This window comes from Salvelinus namaycush, chromosome 1 (assembly GCF_016432855.1).
Source record: "Salvelinus namaycush isolate Seneca chromosome 1, SaNama_1.0, whole genome shotgun sequence".
NCBI classification, from domain to species: domain Eukaryota; kingdom Metazoa; phylum Chordata; class Actinopteri; order Salmoniformes; family Salmonidae; genus Salvelinus; species Salvelinus namaycush.
In genome coordinates, this window is record NC_052307.1 from 9708585 (window position 1) to 9721852 (window position 13268).

Genomic DNA, 13268 nt, shown 5'->3' on the forward strand with positions numbered 1-13268 from the left:
TTGTGCTAGAGCTACATAGTACTATGTGAAGTAAAGTAACTGGGTATAGGAGTGGGGGGTCGTACCTCTCAACAGCCTGGCTCCACAGAAGGCACAGAGACTGACCAGGTTTGACCCTCAACCCGGGGGTGTGGATACGGTAGACCACCTCGTTACCCTCAGTCAGGGGTCGTGACCCTCGGCCCTGCAGGCTGGCAGAGAACACCTACACAACCAGAGAAATACCATTACAGTACAGAGTGGGATGGAGCTGGCCCGAAACACGGATCTGAGGTCAACTTTGTGCTTTTCCTATTATTGTTCAACTAAGGATTGGGGAGGGGTAAACTGATCCTAGATCTGTGTCTACGGTTGCTATGGACAAACACTATAGGTCTTTATAGCTGTAAAGACTTAGTGGCAGAGACCTGGCACAGAGCTTCGGTGGAACAACACTGCCCCCTGCTGTTTACACCAAGCACTAAGGTTCTATTCAGGAATACATTTTCAACTGTAATACCACGTATTCTCCTGTAACTTGATATTTATTTACCTTTATTTTACCAGATAAATGGACTGAATGAGAGAAAAAAAATACTTTTTACAATAATGATTTCGGGAAGAATTGCAGAGGGCACCCATTTCCAGTATAGTTACCCATCAGTCTGTAAGTGATAATAGCTGTCATGGTGTAGCTTTGAGTGTATGTGGGTCTGCTTGCCTTGCCGTTGAGCGCGGTGGTTTTGTCGGTGAGGAACCAGTGTTCGGTGCTGTACTCTGTGAGCTGCACCCGGCCGCAGGCTGAGGGGGAGATGGTGCCAGTGGGCAAGGCTGGCACCTCCAGGAGGTTCTCTGGCAACTGAAAGGTGTCTGAGTTCTTGCCTGTGAACGTGTGCCCGTTGATCTGGGTAGGGTACCAGTGGTAGGAAGAGATGGAAATGTAGGCACAAGTGTCCAGAATGGTCCTCCCCCTTTAAAAATACCAACAAATCACACTCGTATGTTACTCATATAGTCTTCTTTTTAACAGTGGGAAAGGGTGATCCATTCTATATTTTGCCCCTCAAATAAGACATCTACTATAATAACATAGTCAGCGGCAGAAATAATAGACAGCAATACTCTTGAGTTTTTTACCAACAATCCCTCATGGGGCAGGACTCACCTTTGAGCCTGTGCTCCACACTGGCTGTGTGTGAGCAGGGAGAAGGCGAAGCGCTCGGCCACCTCTGCCAGTTGGCTCAGGCCCCCTGTGTCAACTCGGCTGGGGTTGGCCATGGCACACAGTAGGTCATAGGTCAAGCCACGGCTGCTGTCCGCAATAGGGGTGCGCTCTGCCTCCGTAAGCACCTGGCCAAGCAGAGAGAATCTCGGTTTGTGTTTGTGCAGAATTGGAGGTAATTATGACTAAGACACATATATCCAATAATCTGAGAGCCACCTATCAAATTCACACACACACGCACACAGTACCCTGTGGGTTATGTAACACACGCACAGTACCCTGTGGGTTATGTAACACACGCACACAGTACCCTGTGGGTGATGTAACACACACACACAGTACCCTGTGGGTTATGTAACACACGCACACAGTACCCTGTGGGTTATGTAACACACACACAGTACGCTGTGGGTTATGTAACACAATGCACAGTACCCTGTGGGTTATGTAACACACGCACAGTACCCTGTGGGTTATGTAACACACACACAGTACCCTGTGGGTTATGTAACACACACGCACAGTACCCTGTGGGTTATGTAACACACACACAGTACCCTGTGGGTTATGTAACACACACACAGTACCCTGTGGGTTATGTAACACACGCACAGTACCCTGTGGGTTATGTAACACACACACAGTACCCTGTGGGTTATGTAACACACGCACAGTACCCTGTGGGGTATGTAACACACACACACAGTACCCTGTGGGTTATGTAACACACACACACACACAGTACCCTGTGGGTTATGTAACACACACACAGTACCCTGTGGGTTATGTAACACACACACAGTACCCTGTGGGTTATGTAACACACACACAGTACCCTGTGGGTTATGTAGCACACACACAGTACCCTGTGGGTTATGTAACACACACACAGTACCCTGTGGGTTATGTAACACACACACAGTACCCTGTGGGTTATGTAGCACACACACAGTACCCTGTGGGTTATGTAGCACACACACAGTACCCTGTGGGTTATGTAGCACACACACAGTACCCTGTGGGTTATGTAACACACGCACAGTACCCTGTGGGTTATGTAGCACACACACAGTACCCTGTGGGTTATGTAGCACACACACAGTACCCTGTGGGTTATGTAACACACACACAGTACCCTGTGGGTTATGTAACACACACACAGTACCCTGTGGGTTATGTAACACACACACAGTACCCTGTGGGTTATGTAACACACACACAGTACCCTGTGGGTTATGTAACACACGCACAGTACCCTGTGGGTTATGTAACACACACACAGTACCCTGTGGGTTATGTAACACACACACAGTACCCTGCGGGTTATGTAACACACACACAGTACAATGCAAACACAGGCAGGCTAGGTTTGCCTCTCAGTGAGTGTGTGTGGAAGCTCTTAAGAGTGATGTCTCTTTGAACCTCCCATCTCTCTCTCAGGATCATGTTAGTTCATTCCTAGTGTGGTGGTGACAGTTATTCACTGTGTCCTTAGCCCCCAATCTGCTCTTTCACATTGTATAGACGGGCTGGTTGTTTAGCAACTATGGGGCTAAACAGAACGTTTTGGCTTAGATTGTTGACAACATGTGAACTATATTTAATCTCCAATGTTTATTGAAAACATAAATATATTTGAACAATGAGCACTTGTTGACTCTTAAATACATTGTTACAGTTGTTGGTTAGTAGCTAGCAAATGTTTTGCCATATTAGCATTGACATGACATCAGTCAAACACCTCAAAACTAGACACGGTGCCAAGAACACGATAAAACTAGACACGGTGCCAAGAACACGATAAAACTAGCTGAAACGAGTCACCTACGTGGCAGTTTCTTGTCATTGTTGGTAGCTATCTGGCCATCCAGAATCACAGACTTCTGCCCCACTGAGGCGTGTGCATCGTTTTCGTGATATTGTCAGCTAACCTGTCTATTACAGAGCAGACTTGACTACAGGCTGATGGATTGAGCTGCTTTAGTCAGACACTAAGTAACAACAGAGACCTTTTAAAAACTCATCTGTAGATCGGTCATCGTTTTGTACTGGGACAAAACTCACACACAGGCACACACATATGCAACACACACTAGACACACACATACACAAAAAAAAAAACGGAACTTTTAATAGCAAACAAAACAATTTGCAAAAATACTAGCTCCTCCTTCTCCCCCCGCTCTCCTTCCCTCTCACCTTCCCCAGTGCGTCCAGCACGGCGGTCAGTTGTTCTGGTGTGAGCTGTTCCGTGAACTTGCTGAGCAGAGCCTGGAGCACCCTGTCCAGTATGGTAGTGTCCAGAGGCTGCTGGAGCTGGTCCAAAAGGGCCCACACAGCCTGGGCTTCTGTGCCCGACACCAGGGTCACGTTGGCCAGGCCGTATTCAGGGTGCACTCTGGCCCCTCCACTGGCCCCATACAGCTCCACGTGAAAGCGCTTCGGCGGGGGGTTGGAGGAGGCCTGGTCTGGGGTGAGGGTGATGTTCAGCCCTATGCTCCTTTGGCCCAGGTCAAAGGTCAGCTGGCCCTCTTCTTTCAGAAAGTCCATCCCGGCCACGGCAGGCCAGATCAGGGTGGGGCCTACTGCCTCAGCCCGAGGGACTTCCTATTGGATTACAACGAAACAGGAGTGTGAGGTCACAGTAGGATAGAAAGATGGAGGGAGTTGGGAAAGAAGACAGAGAGAGAGAAAGAGAGATGGATGGATGAATGGATTGGGGATAGGTGTTACGTCATTGCCACTGGCGTACCAACCACCCCCGCAGCCCCTGCAAATACCACTGCACCCTCCTTCCCCAACAGCATACGAACAGGTTTTTGTTGTTGTTGAAGAAACAACTGCAACATTTTATCTCAACCTCATGGCAAAATGTGTAGAATAGGAGGAAATTAGCTTTAAAAATGCTAAATTCTCTCAGCCTCATTGCAAGATTTATAGAATAGCATGAGATTAGCTATAAAACTGGGTGTTATGAAGGGGGTAGGGGGGACCTGCGAAAATGCAGTATGCCGCTGGTTATTACAGCTTTGAATGTGCATTTCAAAAGATAAGAGGAGATTGGTTGGAGAGCCATGGAGAAACAGAAGGGAAAAGGACAATTGAATGTGGAGGGACTCTGCATCCTTTGAGTCATTGATATGTATTCTCAGAACATTAGTACTGTGTGAACGATGACAGGAGATAACCTGGTCATATGTAACAGGATAAGATGACTGGAGTTAATCTGGTCATATGTAACATGATGTGGAGACTGGAGTTAACCTGGTCATATGTAACATGATGTGGAGACTGGAGTTAACCTGGTCATATGTAACATGATGTGGAGACAGAAGTTAACCTGGTCATATGTAACATGATGTGGAGACTGGAGATAACCTGGTCATATGTAACATGATGTGGAGACTGGAGTTAACCTGGTCATATGTAACATGATGTGGAGACTGGAGATAACCTGGTCATATGTAATAGGATGTGGAGACTGGAGATAACCTGGTCATATGTAACATGATGTGGAGACTGGAGTTAACCTGGTCATATGTAACATGATGTGGAGACTGGAGTTAACCTGGTCATATGTAACAGGATAAGATGACTGGAGATAACCTGATCATATGTAACATGATGTGGAGACTGGAGTTAACCTGGTCATATGTAACATGATGTGGAGACTGGAGTTAACCTGGTCATATGTAACATGATGTGGAGACTGGAGTTAACCTGGTCATATGTAACATGATGTGGAGACTGGAGTTAACCTGGTCATACGTAACAGGATAAGATGACTGGAGATAACCTGGTCATATGTAACATGATGTGGAGACTGGAGTTAACCTGGTCATATGTAACATGATGTGGAGACTGGAGATAACCTGGTCATATGTAACAGGATAAGATGACTGGAGATAACCTGGTCATATGTAACATGATGTGGAGACTGGAGATAACCTGGTCATATGTAACATGATGTGGAGACTGGAGTTAACCTGGTCATACGTAACAGGATAAAATGACTGGAGATAACCTGGTCATATGTAATAGGATGTGGAGACTGGAGATAACCTGGTCAAATGTAACATGATGTGGAGACTGGAGTTAACCTGGTCATATGTAACATGATGTGGAGACTGGAGATAACCTGGTCATATGTAACATGATGTGGAGACTGGAGATAACCTGGTCATATGTAACATGATGTGGAGACTGGAGATAACCTGGTCATATGTAACATGATGTGGAGACTGGAGTTAACCTGGTCATATGTAACAGGATAAGATGACTGGAGTTAACCTGGTCATATGTAACAGGATAAGATGACTGGAGATAACCTGGTCATATGTAACAGGATAAAATGCCTGGAGATAACCTGGTCATATGTAACAGGATAAGATGACTGGAGTTAACCTGGTCATATGTAACAGGATAAGATGACTGGAGATAACCTGGTCATATGTAACATGATAAGATGACTGGAGATAACCGGGTCATATGTAACAGGATGTGGAGACAGGTGATAACCGGGTCATATGTAACAGGATGTGGAGACTGTAGATAACCTGGTCATATGTAACAGGATGTGGAGACAGTAGTTAACCTGGTTATATGTCACAAGATGTGGAGACTGTAGATAACCTGGTTATATGTAACAGGATGTGGAGACTGTAGATAACCTGGTTATATGTAACAGGATGTGGAGACTGTAGTTAACCTGGTTATATGTAACAGGATGTGGAGACTGTAGATAACCTGGTTATATGTAACATGATGTGGAGACTGTAGATAACCTGGTTATATGTAACAGGATGTGGAGACTGTAGATAACCTGGTTATATGTAACAGGATGTGGAGACTGTAGATAACCTGGTTATATGTAACATGATGTGGAGACTGTAGATAACCTGGTTATATGTAACAGGATGTGGAGACTGTAGATAACCTGGTTATATGTAACAGGATGTGGAGACTGTAGTTAACCTGGTTATATGTAACAGGATGTGGAGACTGTAGATAACCTGGTTATATGTAACAGGATGTGGAGACTGTAGATAACCTGGTTATATGTAACAGGATGTGGAGACTGTAGTTAACCTGGTTATATGTAACAGGATGTGGAGACTGTAGATAACCTGGTTATATGTAACAGGATGTGGAGACTGTAGATAACCTGGTTATATGTAACAGGATGTGGAGACTGTAGATAACCTGGTTATATGTAACAGGATGTGGAGACTGTAGATAACCTGGTTATATGTAACAGGATGTGGAGACTGGAGTGCTAGTAGGTGTACTAGACAGTCTCCCTTTTGAGTTGCAACATCAAAAGGCTGAGAAGTCAATATCAGCCCCCAGACAGAGAGCAGTGGGTCAAACACAAAGCACTCATCACCACACCTGGGAGAGAGGGAGGAGGAGACCAGCTGGAAAGAAAGTAAGGAGAGGAAGAGAGAGGGGGGACAGGAGAACACAGTGTAGGGTGGCCAATCAAAAAAGTATCATGTGACCAATGGGTAAAGCAATATGTTAACTGTGTTTTTATTTTATTTAACCTTTCTTTAACTAGGCAAGTCAGTTAAGAACAAATTCTTAGTTACAATGCCGGCCTACACCGGCCAAACTCAGACGACGCTGGGCCAATTATGCGCCGCCCTATGAGACTCCCAATCATGGCCTGTTGTGATACTGTCTGGATTCGAACCAGGTTGTCTGTAGTGACGCCTCTAGCACTGAGATACCACTGTAGACCACTGCGCCAGTTGGGAGCTCCATGTGGCCCAAGTGTAGATAATCCTATAATAAAAGCAAAATGGTACAAACCTCATGTCTCTATCATAATCTGTTCAACAGTTATTTGAGTTCTTACCCTTGTAGGATAGCCAGAATTAAGGTGACTAAATAAATGGAGGCCAGAGGGAAAAAAGTGGCAAATAATCTGGAAAATTGAATGGCGTCAACTAGGCTGGATTCTGTGCAAGAATTAAAGCTACTAGCAACCTGACAGGGTCACTTTCCCATTGAACTCTTCATCCCTCTTCTCAAATTCACATTCAACAATAGAGGGAGGATGGATATTGATATTGAGAAATGACATGTGTTATTTTCATATTTTAGTATGTGTTTTCATATTTATTCAAAATTCCTATTATTTTTAGAAGATTTCTCACAAAAACAAGGGTATCTCTGAAATGTCAACGGAGCACTGAGCAAAAACTAACGTTTTTCTTATTTTCAAAGCCTTTTACATTTAGTTCAGCTCGCGTCATGGTAATTTAGCTTTTTGCGACGCGCGTTAACAACTTTAAAGACGACGACCACAAAATATAAAATCCTCGAAAGTTGTTACGAGGAACCTGCACTGCTATGTCAACAGAGCTCAGTGCTTATTATTGGATGTATTAGGATACGAAATCCAACTTTTTTAATCCAAAACATAAATAATCATATTTTGTTTTGGTAACATTTATTTTATAACATAAGGAAATTGAATTTCATCACAAAAGCGTGTTTTCAGTCGACACCCTACACAATAGATCGACAGAAACCATTTGAGGAATAGGGAGCTACTGGATGGAGCGTTTCCGATACATCCTGAGCCATTTCCTGGGGGGTGAGGACTGAGACTGGGACTGAGACTGGAACTGGGACTGAGAATGGGACTGAGGCTGGAACTGAGGCTGGGGCTGGGACTGAGACTGGGACTGAGACTGGAACTGGGACTGGAACTGGGACTGAGGCTGGAACTGAGGCTGGGGCTGGGACTGAGACTGGGACTGAGGCTGGAACTGAGGCTGGGGCTGGGGCTGGGACTGAGGCTGGGGCTGGGGCTGGGACTGGGTGCCTTTTTGGGTGTTGGTGTCTCTTGCTGGCATTGCAGTAGAGTTTGACTTCGATGTCCCATGACCAACACACTGTTAGACATTGAAGGAGAAACAAATCCGGTCAGTATAATTAGGTTAGGGAGAGGAATGGAAATCTGATCTAGTGAGTTAGACAATACAACAACCTGAATAAGATGGGACTTGTAATTTTCAACCAGAAGGATGTGAGTGGTTATTAAGGGAGACAATGTATGACAATATTTGTGTGGCTATTCCATGAACACTGTATCTAACGAGTGTGTGTACAGTGTATGTGTGTGTGTGTGTGTGTGTGTGTGTGTGTGTGTGTGTGTGTGTGTGTGTGTGTGTGTGTGTGTGTGTGTGTGTGTGTGTGTGTGTGTGTGTGTGTGTGTGTGTGCTTCTCACCAGCATGCGGTAGAGTACGGTGATGTTGGAGGCAATGCTGGCCTCTCTGTACACCTGCAGACTGAGGTGGGTGGTCTTGAGGTGGGCTACAGGCAGTCTGGACCCCACCGCAAAGTAGACCAGCCCCAGCGGGTCATCGCTCTCCAGCAGGGTGATGTTGGCAAAGCGGGAACTTTCATTGATGGCAGCGCCAACACCCACCTGGTAGATCTCAACCAGGAACCAGGCCTGGTACTCGGGTTCCTATGGCAACACGCAGACAGAGGGAGTTAAGGAACGTCTAACTGGTTATAGATGGAAATACATAACAGAGGAAAAAAGGAAGATAAAAAAGAAAAGAAAAATAGAATGTTTACATGGGATTATGGGCTTCCCCAGCCATAAAACTACTGTACTGTTGAACATGGGATTATGGGCTTCCCCAGCCATAAAACTACTGTACTGTTGAACATGGGATTATGGGCTTCCCCAGCCATAAAACTACTGTACTGTTGAACATGGGATTATGGGCTTCCCCAGCCATAAAACTACTGTACTGTTGAACATGGGATTATGGGCTTCCCCAGCCATAAAACTACTGTACTGTTGAACATGGGATTAGGTGCTTCCCCAGCCATAAAACTACTGTACTGTTGAACATGGGATTAGGTGCTTCCCCAGCCATAAAACTACTGTACTGTTGAACATGGGATTATGGGCTTCACCAGCCATAAAACTACTGTACTGTTGAACATGGGATTATGGGCTTCCCCAGCCATAAAACTACTGTACTGTTGAACATGGGATTATGGGCTTCCCCAGCCATAAAACTACTGTACTGTTGAACATGGGATTATGGGCTTCCCCAGCCATAAAATTACACTACTGTTGAACATGGGATTATGGGCTTCACCAGCCATAAAACTACTGTACTGTTGAACATGGGATTATGGGCTTCCCCAGCCATAAAACTACTGTACTGTTGAACATGGGATTAGGTGCTTCCCCAGCCATAAAACTACTGTACTGTTGAACATGGGATTATGGGCCTCCCCAGCCATAAAATTACACTACTGTTGAACATGGGATTATGGGTTTCCCCAGCCATACAATTACAGTACTGTTGAACATGGGATTATGGGCTTTCTCAAGATTACAGTACAGTACAAGCAATGTTTATAAAATGAGTTATAGAATTGAGCCCCATGTCACATAATGGTGGACCAGTCCTGCAGCCTCCAACAATCTGGGACTCATGTCTCTCCTCTCCAGGTCTGAGGACTGTGTCATAACAGCAGGGAAGTAGGAGGGGAGGAAGCACAGCAGACAGACAACACTCAATAGGAGGAGGTTTTCCCTAAAATAGCCCTCACACACAGACACATAGCAGGACAGGATGTGGGCTGGGTGAACTGCCTGGTCAGACCACCCAAAAAATTAAATATATGTTTTATTGTCACATACACCGGATAGGTGCAGTGAAATGTGTTGTTTTACAGGGTAAGTCATTGTCAATTTGGGTATTTCAGATACTGGCCCAACGCTCTAACAACTAGGCTACTTGCTGACCAGGGAGAGGAGAGGAGAAGGAGGAGGGTGTGATTACGCCACAGAACCTTCCTGCCCTGCTCCTGTGACCCTACATTGACCTTGATGCCACTCACAGCCCAATCTCTCCACTAACGTCCACATTAACACACAGCCAGAGCCTCTGAAACCACAGCAGAAAGATACGTGGAGAAACAAAAGGGATGTGTGGCCTGCCAGGGACAGAGCCACAGTATTAGGACATCCAGGGACAGAGCCACAGTATTAGGACATCCAGGGACAGAGCCACAGTATTAGGACATCCAGGGACAGAGCCGCAGTATTAGGACATCCAGGGACAGAGCCACAGTATTAGGACATCCAGGGACAGAGCCACAGTATTAGGACATCCAGGGACAGAGCCACAGTATGAGGACATCCAGGGACAGAGCCACAGTATGAGGACATCCAGGGACAGAGCCACAGTATGAGGACATCCAGGGACAGAGCCACAGTATTAGGACATCCAGGGACAGAGCCACACTATGAGGACATCCAGGGACAGAGCCACATTATTAGGACATCCAGGGACAGAGCCACAGTATTAGGACATCCAGGGACAGAGCCACAGTATTAGGACATCCAGGGACAGAGCCACAGTATTAGGACATCCAGGGACAGAGCCACAGTATTAGGACATCCAGGGACAGAGCCACAGTATTAGGACATCCAGGGACAGAACCACAGTATTAGGACATCCAGGGACAGAGCCACAGTATGAGGACATCCAGGGACAGAGCCGCAGTATTAGGACATCCAGGGACAGAGCCACAGTATTAGGACATCCAGGGACAGAGCTGCAGTATTAGGACATCCAGGTAGAGAGCCACAGTATTAAGACATCCAGGGACAGAGCCACAGTATTAGGACATCCAGGGACAGAGCCACAGTATGAGGACATCCAGGGACAGAGCCACAGTATGAGGACATCCAGGGACAGAGCCACACTATGAGGACATCCAGGGACAGAGCCACAGTATTAGGACATCCAGGGAGAGAGCTGCAGTATTGGGACATCCAGGGACAGAGCCACAGTATTAGGACATCCAGGGACAGAGCTGCAGTATTAAGACATCCAGGGACAGAGCCACAGTATTAGGACATCCAGGGACAGAGCCACAGTATTAGGACATCCAGGGACATAGCTGCAGTATTAGGACATCCAGGGACCCGAGCCGCAGTATTAGGACATCCAGGGACAGAGCTGCAGTATTAAGACATCCAGGGACAGAGCCACAGTATTAGGACATCCAGGGACAGAGCTGCAGTATTAGGACATCCAGGGACAAAGCCACAGTATTAGGACATCCAGGGACAGAGCTGCAGTATTAAGACATCCAGGGACAGAGCCACAGTATTAGGACATCCAGGGACAGAGCCGCAGTATTAGGACATCCAGGGACAGAGCCACAGTATGAGGACATCCAGGGACAGAGCCACAGTATTAGGACATCCAGGGACAGAGCTGCAGTATTAGGACATCCAGGGACAAAGCCACAGTATTAGGACATCCAGGGACAGAGCCACAGTATGAGGACATCCAGGGACAGAGCTGCAGTATTAGGACATCCAGGGAGAGAGCTGCAGTATTAGGACATCCAGGTAGAGAGCCACAGTATTAAGACATCCAGGGACAGAGCTGCAGTATTAGGACATCCAGGGAGAGAGCTGCAGTATTAGGACATCCAGGGACAGAGCTGCAGTATTAGGACATCCAGGGAGAGAGCTGCAGTATTAGGACATCCAGGGACAGAGCCACAGTATTAGGACATCCAGGTAGAGAGACACAGTATTAAGACATCCAGGGACAGAGCTGCAGTATTAGGACATCCAGGGACAGAGCTGCAGTATTATGACATCCAGGGACAGAGCTGCAGTATTAGGACATCCAGGGACAGAGCTGCAGTATTAGGACATCCAGGTAGAGAGCCACAGTATTAGGACATCCAGGGACAGAGCTGCAGTATTAGGACATCCAGGGACAGAGCTGCAGTATTAGGACATCCAGGTAGAGAGCCGCAGTATTAGGACATCCAGGGACAGAGCTGCAGTATTAGGACATCCAGGGACAGAGCCACAGTATTAGGACAGCCAGGGACAGAGCTGCAGTATTAGGACATCCAGGTAGAGAGCCGCAGTATTAGGACATCCAGGTAGAGAGCTGCAGTATTAGGACATCCAGGGACAGAGCTGCAGTATTAGGACATCCAGGGACAGAGCTGCAGTATTAGGACATCCAGGGACAGAGCTGCAGTATTAGGACATCCAGGGACAGAGCCACAGTATTAGGACATCCAGGGACAGAGCCACAGTATTAGGACATCCAGGGACAGAGCCACAGTATTAGGACATCCTGCTTGTTCCTTCAAGTCAGTGTTCCAAACAGAGAGGATTTGCTGACAGTTTTACTGTCAGTACTGTGACATGTGTCTATTCCGGTATCACCCTGACCTATATTTTATTTTATTTAACCAGGCAAGTCAGTTAAGAACAAATTCTTATTTTACAATGACAGCCTACCCTGGCCAAACCCTCCTCTAACCCAGGGAGAGATACTAGAGATATAACCTCTAGTATTACCTGGGACTCACCTGGTCCTGTCGGACCTCCATGCTGAAGACACAGAGGACCTGTCCTCTCCTGCAAAGCACTTTGCCTGAGGTCTGCCACAGCTCCCGTGTCAGGTTCACTCCGTTGTTGACCAGGGATGGCCCCGCCCTGCTGAACGTGGCCCGCCACTTCACCTCAACGTCCTCAAAGGCCCTGCGTGGGAGAAGCAGACCGGTCACACATCAAACACACACGCAGCGCCCCGAGTGGCTGGGAGTGATCATTGCAGCTTTCAGATGCTTATATCATCACCACTAATGTTGCTGTTACTAATGTGACGGTTACTGTTGCTTCTCTTTGGTTTGCTGACAGTCATATGGGAACAAGGTCGATATGGAGGAAATGACCTACCTGTTCTGTTGTCTCTGCAAGTAAAGTAGGGCTGTTCTGTTTACTTCTGAGTCCTCGTCCAGAACCTGACCCAGCAGAGAACTCACACTGAAACCCACTATCCCGTTATGGAAATCACTCCCTGAGAGAAAGTGGAGGGAGGGAGAAGAGAGAGAAAGAGAGGGAAAGAGAGTGAGGGGGGAGAGAGAGAGAGAGAGAGAGAGAGAGAGCGAGAGAGAGAGAGAGAGAGAGAGAGAGAAAGAGAGAGAGAGAGAGAGAGAGAGAGAGAGAGAGAGAGAGAGAGAGAGAGAGAGAGA

General features: G+C 46.7%; 1 protein-coding gene across 1 annotated transcript in view; it reads right to left on the reverse strand.

Annotated features, from left to right (window-relative positions):
* LOC120050345 (adhesion G-protein coupled receptor V1-like) overlaps positions 1–13268 on the reverse strand; it is a 211817-nt gene that overhangs the window by 104176 nt on the left and 94373 nt on the right. The window contains exons 74-80 of the mRNA XM_038996933.1: positions 12973–13093; positions 12603–12774; positions 8446–8688; positions 3404–3811; positions 1145–1329; positions 701–950; positions 66–205 (exon numbers count right to left, since the gene is read on the reverse strand). Of these exons, the coding sequence (XP_038852861.1) occupies positions 66–205; positions 701–950; positions 1145–1329; positions 3404–3811; positions 8446–8688; positions 12603–12774; positions 12973–13093 (1519 nt within the window). The remainder of the gene's footprint in view (positions 1–65; positions 206–700; positions 951–1144; positions 1330–3403; positions 3812–8445; positions 8689–12602; positions 12775–12972; positions 13094–13268) is intronic.